Here is a 12,592-nt window from a genome sequence, read left to right as displayed (position 1 = left end):
GAGGAAATTATATGAGGGTTTATTGCAGTGCACCACTGTGCATTGAGGTGGGAAAGCTTGGCAGATGGAAGGGTTTGCAGTCATTGGTTTGGTGGTGGCCATTGGATTTTTTGTCCAAGTGAAGCAAGTTTCACCATAAAAAATGCAAAACTGTCAGGTTACAGCAATTCTGTTTAACATCCTTAAATAATAGCACCCAGATGTTAACAAATATTCTCTAAATAAAATTCCTGGTAAGATTGTTCCTTGATACAGTTAAGGGTTGAGTATGTCAATGTTTCTGGTAAATGTGAGGGGAAAAACTTATGTGATTGACTGGTTAGAGGTTATTGTCTATCAGCGAGGCCATGGTGCAGGGCTCCTCTTGGTTCTTGTCTATTTTTATGTCCTACAGTTCCAGGTGGGTTTGGGGAATTCAGTTCCTGTCTTTGGGAACCACCCACCCATAGCATGGAAGTCAGCTGAGATCATGTTTTAGGGTACATTTGTCTTTCAAACTGGACAGAGAACCTGAGTGTTAACAGTTCCAACACCTGGAATTGCAGCACTTTTTGGTCTAGATTTAATGCTCAGGTGACACAAGAGGCGCCACACTAAGAAACGTAACCTTGGAAACCCAAATTTTTCATCATTCCAATTATAGACATTTTTTAAATTATAACATCTTTCTCAGAGGTTCCCTGTTTGCAGTGCTGCAAGGCTTGCTCTTCTGCTGGGCTCCACTCTGCTGCTTTCTCTTGGTCCATCTTCTCCTTGCGGTCACAGCAGTGGCAGTGAAGGACAATCCCGTTGTTCCCTGGATTGCCGGTGTCTCCCAAGGGAACTGTGACGTGCCAAATACCTTGTCCTCCTGCAGCTCCTGTAATTCCATCCTAGCCAACTCCTTTTGTGCCATTTGGCCAATGCCTGTCTAAGTTGAGCTGCATACCTGATGAATTCCACTGATTCTGCTACACCTTTAAGTTAAATTTCTGATCGTACAGGTGTAGGTGTGTACTACACAGATGTGTAATTTCTTGTTGTGTTGCCACCAAACTCTAAAGTAACATTCCTTAAAGTCTTAAAATATTTCATTCTGGATGAATAATAATAATTTTAAAAAAAACCAACAAAAAAACTAAAGCATAAATGAGTGTTAAGGGACCATTAGAGAAAAACTGGAGAGGGAGAATAACAGGAGTATGGAAGATGAAAGTTTCTGGGGAAAATAGAAGCCCAAGAAACTGAAACAGCAGGAGGAGTAAAACAGAAAGAAAAAAACCCTAAACCAAACAAATAAGTAAACTCCACAACAGTGAACATGTCTTTAAATCAGTTTTAAATGTGATATATTGTTTCACTTAAAACCATCCAACTGAAACTATGGAAAAAGAATCCTGTAAAGTATACATGTTACAAAAATATTTTTAGAACTCTGGGCTAGACTGTATTACAGATAACTTCATCTTGTTTGCTCTATACCATGTTTTTGAAAGGTTATGAATAAGGCACTGATTTAAATGTCATAGTACTTAATATCCACAAATCAGTAAACCAAACAATTTATAGTATGTGAAGGATGAAGAGAGTTGCCAGTACATCAGTAGCTCAGAACTAGGGTTTAAGAAAACAGGAGAAATAGAAAGAGCCGATACTAGAGGCCCTTGCTGAGGATCCAGAGCCTAAACCAAGCCTAAAATTTCTCTTAAACACAATCATAACAGGTATTTCTGTTGACAGGAAAACACACATAACATGCAAAGTTAGAAAAAGAAATATTGACACTGAAAATCAAAATTAATACGTTGTTCACTGGAATTCTATGTTCCATTTTAATCACTCATATTGGTAAAGTAGAAAAAGCCAATTCTCCTTTTCCATGCAAAACTATATTTTAGGAATTCTTGAAAAGTAGATGAGAGAAGAAAACTGGAAAGCTGAAGGACAAAAGCCTGCTCAAAATCTCTCTGTCTTTTGGCCTGGATTTGGCTTTTCCTGTTGCAATCCGTGGTGGCAGTGAGACGACTGAGGTCATCACATCATGCATCACTGTCAGGAGAAGAATTAAAACTCTTATCACATGAACTATTTCAAAGAAACCTAGAAATACAATGTTTCATATGGTTAGACCTGATTTTACAGTCAGTGGGGGATTTGGTCGAGTGAGGAATGAAACATCAGGTGTAAGGATCATTTATGTCTGAAAAGGTGAAATTATGTCAAATGCAGCAATACAGGAAAAATGGATAGCAGGTGTGTGAATTAAGCAGGGAAGACTGCACAAGTGTTAAAAAACCCCTACATTTATTGTGTCTCAGAACCATACAATAGTGTGGACTGTAACCAATTTAAGGATTACAGCAATTTCTCCAGTCCAAGTGTTTTCTGGTTGCATAGAGTTGATATTTTTCATAGGGATTTCAGCTCTTGATGGGGCTGGGTAGAGGGATATAAGGAAATTCCCTTCCTTTTTCCCTTATGGTCTGCCATGCCTCTGTTGGGTTTGGAAGGGGATTAGGGTGTGTGTGGAGTGCACAGGCTTGTTCTAGCCCAGTCCCTAACTAGCTGATACTGAGCAGTGATGCAGAGGGAAAACAGCCCTGTTCTGCATCCCTGGACCGTGCCTAATTAGGAAGCTCTATTTCTCCCAATTTCAGAGCTTATTTGTCCAAAATTCCATTTTTTTAGAGATAAAGCATAGCAAACCCATAAGGTTATAGTCACAGGGGGCAGCATTTAGGTCTGTCTTCCTTAATGAAGGCTAAATATCTCCTGACAAAGCAAGAAGCTTGAGAAATTGTGGATATGCAGACCTGTGTAACAGCTATCCTCCACATTTTGGATAACAAGACACCTGGGGGATTTTTATTCCCCATGTATTTCCAATGTGGTGTTTCCCCAACACTTTAAACTCAAAAATGTGTTCTCCTGAGAAGAAAATAAACCCTTGGGGTCAGAGTCCTCACAAACTGCTTTTTAATGAATAAATATATCTAATCCCCTGTAGGGAATGGCCCAATAGATAATCTCCCAGAAGTTTGTGGGGCATACATCTCTTCTCCTACAGCAGGGACTGAAACTTCCTTTTAAGCCCTTCACCAGCTGACCTAATCTCCTCAGCCATGGAGTCAGGCAGCTGTTGGTTGATGAAATCCCTTAGACATGGTTGTAGGGGAAAAAAGAGAATTTTTTCTTTTGTTTTAGTGACTCACAGATCATGAGTTTACTTGCCATGTAAGGCAGGAGGAATGAGTCAGGTGATTTAATTTCCTGTTCTTAATGTATGAGGGCTTTCTCTGTGCATATGAGTAGGCAGTTTCTGAATTAATTGCCAAAATTGCGCTTGTCTTTACCAAAAAAAACCTTCCAAAACCAGAATTTTAAGGAAATTGTAATCACCTTAAGTCACTTAAATCTCTCTGCGTTTCTACTAGAATTAAACACCTATTTCATTAAAGGCTTGATTGTAAATCGAACTTAAATAAATGGGCTAATTATGTTTTCATGATAATTTAAAGAAATCAGCATTGCTATCAGCTTTGGCAATGAGCACATGATTTCTGCTGGTCTAATTTGCAGTTTCTTATTCCTGAGGTGAAGCATTAAAAAGTATGAAACAGCTTTGTACTCCTTTTACCAAGAATTATGCCATTACACACATAGTGTGTAAGTCATATACCAAAACAGACATAACAAAAAGAAAACTATTTTGCCCAAACCCAGTACCACACAGTTTTTGGCATTGAATGTACAGTGTGTCTGCAGGCAAACACAGTTTTGCAGGTGAGTGCAAGCTGAATAAACAAGGTCAGTGGGATTCAAAAGACTTTAAATTCTAAATCCACAACACTCTATTTGAACATGCAAGTAGTTCTTGCTGGTAACTGCCAGTAGCTTGTAGCTGAGCTGCTCAGGTGTTTGCAGGAAGAGCCTCATTACCTTTGTGGTGGCATAATCAGGGACTGCAGATTTTTGTTAAATATGTGAAATGGTAGGAGCTGCACTCCCTGGGAATGAATTTGGAAAGTTGCCTGGGTTATATCATGCTGAACGCTGAGGTAGTGGGGCAATAATTAATAAACTGCTAGAAAGAAAACAAATTTCACATCTGAAAATATTTTCAATGAAGTGCCAGGAAAAGGGAATGTTACTCATAGATTAACATTAACTCAGTCTCTGCTTAAAGATGATTAACTCATAAAAGCAAATTTGGGCACAGGAGAAATCTGTTCTGGATGCTTTATAGATACAGAGGGATGGTTTAAGGTGTATTGTCCTTTTTTTTTTTTCTTTTTCCTTCCTTCTTTCTCAAGACTGGATTTATCTTCTGACTTTTAATTCTGTTATGCTGCTGAATCAAACAGTTTATCTTCAAAAATATGTTTCCCTTTAATTCTTTTGGATACCTTGATTCTAACTATATTACCTAGGAACCTGAGTTTAATCTATATATCACAATATAGCATCTTTTCAGTTTATTGGAAGCTTTTTTTTTCCCAGATATAGCTCCTCAGCTACTCTGAATCTAATAGTTTGTGGCTTCCTTCTTTAAACCCCTGTTGAATTCATTAGTTTAGCAGTAGGATTAGGCTAAGCAGAACAAGATGCTTAAGAAATAAAATAGTGGATAGGTCCTGTTCTACATAGCTATTTTTTATTTGTTTTCATTTTATGACTTTGTGGTTCTGTTATTCTTTCTCTGTCCTACTTTCTTCTATTCTTATCTGCATTTTTAATTTCTTCCTTTTCCTTTCATTCTGCAAATAGATGTCTTGAGATTAATTTAAAATTATTTCTTTCAGTGCCCTTTAAAGCACGTTCCTATCTTTCTCATGCATTAGATTAATTAAATAATTTCTGACATCAGCATCACTCCTTGATGGAATTACAATCTCGAATTCAAGACTGGGTGTCACATAGTCTTGAGTGGATGTACAGAATTATTAATTTTATAATGCTACCTTATGTTTCACTTCACTCTCTGCTAGGAATTTTCTTTGTTTTAAGAAAGACACTTGCTTTGGTTCAAGTTGTTTTGCAAAATGTTTGTATATGTGGTGTTAAAAGAAAAGCTGTAGAGACATAGTGCACACCTATCCTTTGTCTTGCATATTACCTTTAAGGCTAACCTAGTGATGAATCTCCCTTTTAATCTCTCCAACCAAAGCTGGAGTTCATTCCTCTGGGAATGAATTGGTTATAGTTGTTATCCTTGAGCTTAGTGCTTGTAGTGATGATCAAGAAACTCATCAGCCTCTTAATTGGTATTTAGTGTGGAAGGCAGATTCTTCTGTTGTCATTGTACTGATACCAGCTAACTAGATTAAAAATTGAGTCCTTCTTTTGTGAAAATTACATCAGTTTTCTAAAACAAATCTGTCTTACGGATGTGAAGCTCTTAAATGAGATGTAGGAAAATTTGGGAAAAGGGATCTTATTAATTTCCTATTGCAAACTCACTTTTGCTGTTACTTCATTGCAGGTAACCTTCAAAGCATCAAGATACTCTGTTTCACCAGACTTAAAATTTGTTCTTCTTGCATATGATGTTAAACAGGTAAGCCAACCCTTTGTTATTAAAGAGCCTCTAAATCAAAACTCCCAAAACCTCCTTGTTGTGTATGTTTCATTTGCAATTCCACATGATACAATATGACTTGTATTCTTGATTTCTCTTTACAAAACCTTCTGATTCCATGATGGCTGTATTTAGAAGTGTGTGGAGGTATTGCCTGGTTTTCAGGAAGGTAATTGGCTGTGGCTCCTCTGAAGTGCCATGCTGGTTCTGGCAGCAGGTTTTCTAACCCTTAAACTGCTCTCTTACTACCTGTTCATGTGAAATCCTATCTTTTGATATTCCTTCTGTTTTAAACAGCTACATTTTTTACACTGTTTTAAACAGTGATCATTTATGGACTACACATACAAAAAAAAAAAAGTCTAGGTTGAATCATGTCATGGAATTTTTATTGTTGATTTTTATTGTTGTCTTCAGGAGTCTGAAGTGTGACAGTCTGTAAGCCTGTATAATGCAGTGTATTCTTTGTTTCTTAAAGTATTTAGAGATTTTGTAGGCTATTACATTGTCAAAAAGAGTTTTGATCAATAATACCATGTAGAGTTTTCTAAAATAAATCTCAAAACACTGAAAGGATAGCAAAAAAAAGTTTTATGAATTTCCTCTGTGTATATATGTGCTTGTATAAAAAATGCTACTAAAATATGAACTACTCTTCATGAAAGAATAGTTTTGGATTGATGAACTCAATGGTTATTTGAACAACTTTGGGTTGTTTTGTTTGTTCTAACAGTGTTGATATAAAGTGATTTGTTAACTTGGCATTACATCCAAATAGGGTTTTCATCTACCAGTTCTGCCGGATTCCAGATCAAGCTCTCCTTACTATATGCATATATCAATATATATCTTGAGAGAGCTGTTGTTGTTCAGTTCACTGTGTTTTTGGTGAAGGGTTCATGTTTCATTCCTGTCTGAAAAACACTTACTCCTTGCTACTTCCTTTCTTGTTTGCTCCTTATTTTGTGAAAGAGTTTAATAACCGCTCATACTGACTTAAATTCCCCATTTGTTCTATTGAATTTTTGATTTTGGATGGGTTTTTTTGATTTGTTTGAGATTTTCTTGGTACTAGCATATATAGCTGATACAGATAAATAAGGGAAATGTGAAAGTATCTGTCACAGTTGATTATATCTGAATTTGTTAACACCAGAGATGAACCCCTGCTCCATGATGGTCCATTGACATGCAGAGAGCTCTCGGTGTGTGCTGATTCTATCAGTTTGCAGTAAAATCCTCTTTCTGTATTTCAGTCTTGGTTTTGTTGCAAAAAGAAACTTTTCTGTCCTTTCACAGTGAAGTTACATAAAGGAAAGTGGTTTGCAGCATTTATATTTTCTGTCTCGAGGTTTTCTTTGCTCAATAGTATTGACAAGACATAATTAAAATAAGAAATGAGCAGGGGTTGGCAAGCAGTTTGTGGTGGTAATCCTGGGTGGTTTTGGATGAGGTTTGTGTTGCTTAGACTGCTGCAGCTGAGCTCATGGCTTTCAAAGCAGAAACATACTGTGATTGTCGTGTCTTCTATGAGTGCTGCTGGTGGTCCTGAAACTCCTAATAGCTGGATGTTGTCACTCAGATGTAAATAATGCCTTAGCTCCTGAATCTGTTGCTTAAGGTGGAAGGAAGAAGCACCAAAAATTGTGTCAGACAATTTATTCAGACATGGCAAAAAAATCTTATTGTGAATAACTGGGGAAAGTTGTTTTTTTGTTTGTTTGTTTGTTTTCTCCAAATTTTCTGACTCTTGGGATATTTGTTAGACTGGTAAAGCACTTTTGTTTCCCCCAGCTCTCTTGGAGAAAAGGTATGCAATGCCTTGGAAAGGCTGTATATTTCTTTTTAACTAATGCTTCTGAATCACATCAAGGGTTAAGTTAGTGTTAATAATTCTTGCAGTTTAGGAATTATTTCTTTTCCTCAGTCAGCCAGACTTACTGCATCTGGATGAGAGGAAATTTGCCTGTCTACCTTTCTTTTCCCCCATGGATGATAACTATAAATTATTAAGTTTATTGACTATAAAATCAATACTAAGCAACATAACTTAATTGGAGAATTTCCAATTAGTTTCAGTAGAGCCAGGCCAGATTTTGAGTATAACTTTTTATGAAACTGGGGATTTGCCTATTGTCAAAATTGCAGCACATGGTTGAGTCTAATAATACCCAGTTTTAGGAACCACAAGTAACTTATAATATCTCTCCATCTGCTATGAATTGCCACAGATCTCTGGACCTTACTAGCTATATTTGCTCCTTATTTTTCCTTCTTTGTTAAGATTTAGGTGTATAATTGTCCTGCAATGTATTTGATGAGATTTCTGCTTTTGAAGACTATCAAGACTGTGGGTTTTTAAAATTATAATGGTTGTTTGCATACATCAATCTGTGTTCTTCGTAACATACAGTAATACAGCTGAACAGATTCATTAATCAACAGTTTTACAAATAAGCTAGTGTGTTTCAGCTGAGCAGATTGGAGGGAAATAGAGACAAATACTTCTTCAAGACATTTTGTCATGAAATTGTAATTAGAAACAAGGTTATTTTGATGTTTGGATTAGAAATAAATGTTGAGTTAAATTAAATAGTCGAATATTTATTTTACTGTTGTCAGCATTTTCTTTAATCTATTTTATGCTTGGAATGGCAAACTTTAATTAAATTTGCAGTTGTTTCAGCACAATTAAGAATATCCTCCATGCATAATGAAACATAAATCTGCATGAAAATAAGCCATCTTTGAACACAAAAGTAATAATTGAATGGATCATTTAAATTACACTTAATACAAGGACAAAAACCATTTCATGTGGCATAGCAGCTGGTTTGGTATAAGCTCTATGAAAATATTATGGAGAAAATCCTTTTGCTAAGGAATTGGAGGTGTTGTACACTGATTTCTGGACTTCAGGCTCGCTCCTTCTCCCTCCCAGCAGAACACAAGCCCTGGGGCTGGCTGGTGTTTCCTGTTGGGACACAGGGTGGTGCTGATCCTAGCAGTCCTTTCTGTGTGTTATTTGCTGCAGTACTCCATCACTCTCCACACTTCTGGATTGCTTTTCTTCAATTCTCCAAGGTTTCTGGCTTTGCCAAAGCTTCCATGGCTCAGCTGCAGTGTGCATGGTCTTTCTGTCTGTAGCTCACCGTAATTTGGTCTGTGTCACTGAAAAAGTCTCGTTGTGCAAGGCAGCAGATCAGAAATAGAAACTAATTTGGGAAATGAGCTCAGACATCCTTGCTGGATGTCAGGCCATCCTGATTCTTCTGGGACAGTGTGAGGACAGCACCAGGGAAACCGTTGTACCTATTGTACGCAGAGAGGTGACGGTTTTGCAGGGCTGTATCTTTTTGATTTTCTTTTGAAGATTGTCAAGGTGTGAGCAGTGAATGTGATGGTGACAGCATATCTAAACTGGTTGAGATTTCAAGAGGAAAGATTATTTCACTGTTGCTTTCAATAAGGACTGTGTTAAAATGGTCTTTTAAACTTTTCTCACTCATCTGATGGTATAATTTACAGCTACCAAAATCTGATTTATAGTTTTGATAAGAAAAGGGAAAAACTCTGTTCCTGTTTAATGGTAAAGAAAGGGGCAGTAATTTTTCAGAAGAGTGAGAATTGTTAAGAAATTATTTTACCATTGGGAAACTTTGATGTTAACTTCGTATCACATCCCTCAGCAGAATGTTGCAACTTTTCCCTGGACTCCACATGAAACAAAAATAAGCTTTATTCCAGGTATTAGTGATTTTTTGCTCAGACATCATGGACATGTTCTCCCAGTGCTCTTGCTAGAGCATAATTTGCCACAGAAGAGCAAATGAGAAGTAGATGAGATCATTTCCTCTCTTTCCTCATGTGATGAAATCCTTGTGATTTTTTTTTTCTCTCCCTACAAACAAACTGTTCTTTCCTTTTTCTCTGCTCAAAAAGCCATTTTGAATGCCAAGCTTCAGGATTTTTTTTTTTTCCGGATTTATTCCCTTTTCTATTAATAAAGCATCATCTTCTGTTTTCAGTACAAGATTAATTATGTGTGAATTTTTTTAGCTCTTGGTTCAGAAATGTTCTCAAAACCAGATTAAAGTTCAGCTCCAGTTTAGTGAGCATTTGTACTCCCTAGAAGAGGAAATCTTTTCCTGAATTAGGACCTCAAACTGTAATGTTTTTTAGATAGAGAATGTTAATAAAACAATATATTTAGCTTAAAATAAATATACTTTAACACTTCTTATGGTAAGATCAGGATGAAGAATGACCCAATCCTCTTCAGAAAGGAAGGAGAGAAATAATTTTAGATCTAAATGGCGCTCATCCAGAGGAAATAGTTCAAAAGTGTATCTGTTTAATGTGATAGAGTTTAATGTATTAAAGACAAGAGTCCAACATTGCATTTGAATCAATGAACCCCCAAGTTACTCTCTGCTGTGTGCTGATGCCTGTCATCACTTCGTTGCTATAATATCTTTATTTTTGGAGGATTATGACAGGGAGTACTGACCACGGTCTACAGCAAATGAAAGCCAAACAAGTGACATTTTCCTCAAGCTTTTGGAGATTGCCTCTGATACAGACTTATTCAAGTGCACTGAAAGGATCTTCAGGAGTTTGTCTGCAAATTAGGAGAATGCATGAGGGGAAGAACTCACTGAAGTCTTAAATTACGATTTTGTGTTCTGTATAGAAGATTATCTTCCAAGCAGGTGGAAACTAAATGCTCAGTTGTCAGTGAAATTAATTTGTGGATTTTTGTTCTGAAAAAGTTGAAAGGTAAAGAAACTACCTTGCACCATGTCTTATTTTTAATCACAACACTGGTTTTAACACGTGCAGATGTTTTCAAGATAGTTTATCCAGTGCTTGTGGAAGTCTGGCTGTGAAGAGCATTATCTGCAGTACCAGCCAAGGGTTGGAAAAACACATAACAAAGATGAAATGAAATCTGTTGCCTAGCACATGGAAACAGCATTTTCTCAACAAGATTATTTCATACAAAGGAATAACAAAAGACTTTTTAAACCAGCAGTGATCTGGCCAACAATATTTTATGTAGCGCTCTCTATGAAGTAAAGATCTGATATAAAATTCATGCTATCACCTTTTTCCTCCAGAAATGTATGCTTCTTTAGATAAACCTGTTTTTTATGTGTAGTTCTGCAGGTCCTCAGGGTAATCTTTCATCTCTCATTTGTTCATTTTGAGACAAGTCCAGAAGCAAATCATGCATGTGCACAGTCCTGAACTTACAAGATCGTAAATAAAAGTCTGATCCTGACATGACTTTCCCATTCATCTTTATCTCTTGTCAAGAACACGAAAGACCAATTTTTACCAGCTTTAAGGCAGCAAGAAAAAAAAAAATAAGAAGGGAATTTTAAGAGAGATCCACCCCCAAAATCTGAGCTTATTTCTTGCAAATAGTTCTTGTGATGTATTTTATTCCTCTCTTAGGTATGACAAGACTGGGTGCTTAAAAGGTCAGATATTGAGCAATTCCTGGAAGTAGACTGTTCAGATCTTTGCCTTTTCAAGGCTGTTGTTCTGCTTTGAGTTGAAGTTTTAGATGGACAGAGTATGGAATTATAACAGCTAGGGCTGTAGGTTATGTTGGCATAGTGCTCTTCTTTTTCCTATATTTGACTTTACTTTATAGAGCCCCACAGACAAGCAAGGTATTTTAAAGATGTAAAAAACCAAGGTCTTTGCCTGGAGATGATGTCCTTTGTAGTAAAACCTGGCAAAATTGATTTAATGAACTATCCCTCAGGAGTGTGAATTCATGTGAATACACAGTGTCCCACTTCTGTCTAAGATTTTACCTAAATTATGTGGTAAAACATAGTAGCTACCAGTCCCCATAAATGGCTGATGGGGAAAGAGTCTATTTGATGGTGAGAATCATGGACATTGATAATTGTTTTTATTTTTCTGAAAAACAGACTTCACCTTTTGTTCCTGTGGAGTTCTAGTCCTTTAAGTGCTTATGTTCAGGCCATCAGACAAGTTGCTGCCTTGCCACTTATTAGAATTAGCAGAGTTATACATGGAGGATCTGCATATATCTGCAATACTGTGTAAAAATTATTGGTGTGTGTATTTGTGATGGGATGTTGGCGATGCTCTCTGTCCAGGTGTTATTATATAAAATTACAATTATATAAAATTTACAATTTCTTCTTCTAAATAAAAAACAACAATTGAACTAAAAAGATGAGAAACTGGAGTACTATCTGGATGCTTCCACCGTTTCTTTAAATCTAATAACTATCACTTGTCACATACCAGTCCTTATGCATCCACTTCCTGTTTTTCATTAGGGATGTGTTGATTCATATATGCAAGTTCAACCTAGTGTAGCAGTTAAAAAAAATAGATAACTTTTCTTATTAAACCACATGAGACACAGTGTTGCTGCTTTTCAAGTAACTTCCTGAGTTTTTCTGTTCTATTTATTCTTACAGGATTGCTGCTCAACCTCAGGTTTTAGAAGCAAGCAAAATAAATAATTCTAATTGAGGTAGAAGATGGCTTTTTTCCCTTATTCAGAGTTTCCAGAGCTGAAAAACCAAAATTTATGTTTCAGGTTCTTGTTCAAAGCCAGTATTGAAAAACAAGATTGTTCTTTGCTGTTGTTCAGTAAAAATGAAGGCATTTAGCTTTTCAAACAAAATGTTTATTGACAGAAAAAGTATTTCTTTTCAATAGTATTGTCACTCCTATCAAGTATGAATACTGTTATTTCAGGAGGACCTAGGTGGTGTCCAGCTGAGTTTCTGAGATCCAGCAGCTTAGAAGCTCAGTCTTAACTCTGATTTTCACGTGGTTGTATTTCTACATCCCATAATAATCCATGGGGACTGGAATCCCGCTGTGCTGATGCTATAGAAACAGGCAATATTGCACTATTTAAGTCAGCAGTTCCCCTAATCTGTGGACAATTTATACTATAAAGCATAAGTTCTGCCTTCTGCTGTGAAACTGGCAACTATCACATCCTCCCTGTCCCTCTTGTGTGCATGGAAAATG

The 12,592-nt window shown here is 36.6% G+C and overlaps 1 protein-coding gene across 3 annotated transcripts in view; it reads left to right on the top strand.

The window, feature by feature from the left end:
• The window catches only part of DPP10 (dipeptidyl peptidase like 10), a 433,150-nt gene that overhangs the window by 312,901 nt on the left and 107,657 nt on the right, over positions 1-12,592 (top strand). For all 3 annotated transcript variants that reach the window (XM_015635406.3, XM_015635407.3, XM_015635405.3), the window contains exon 5: positions 5,462-5,536. In XM_015635406.3, the coding sequence (XP_015490892.1) occupies positions 5,462-5,536 (75 nt within the window). The remainder of the gene's footprint in view (positions 1-5,461; positions 5,537-12,592) is intronic.

Source organism: Parus major, chromosome 7 (assembly GCF_001522545.3).
Source record: "Parus major isolate Abel chromosome 7, Parus_major1.1, whole genome shotgun sequence".
Classification (NCBI taxonomy): domain Eukaryota; kingdom Metazoa; phylum Chordata; class Aves; order Passeriformes; family Paridae; genus Parus; species Parus major.
The sequence above is the reverse complement of the archived record's forward strand: the minus strand, read 5'-3'. Positions and strand labels throughout refer to the sequence as shown.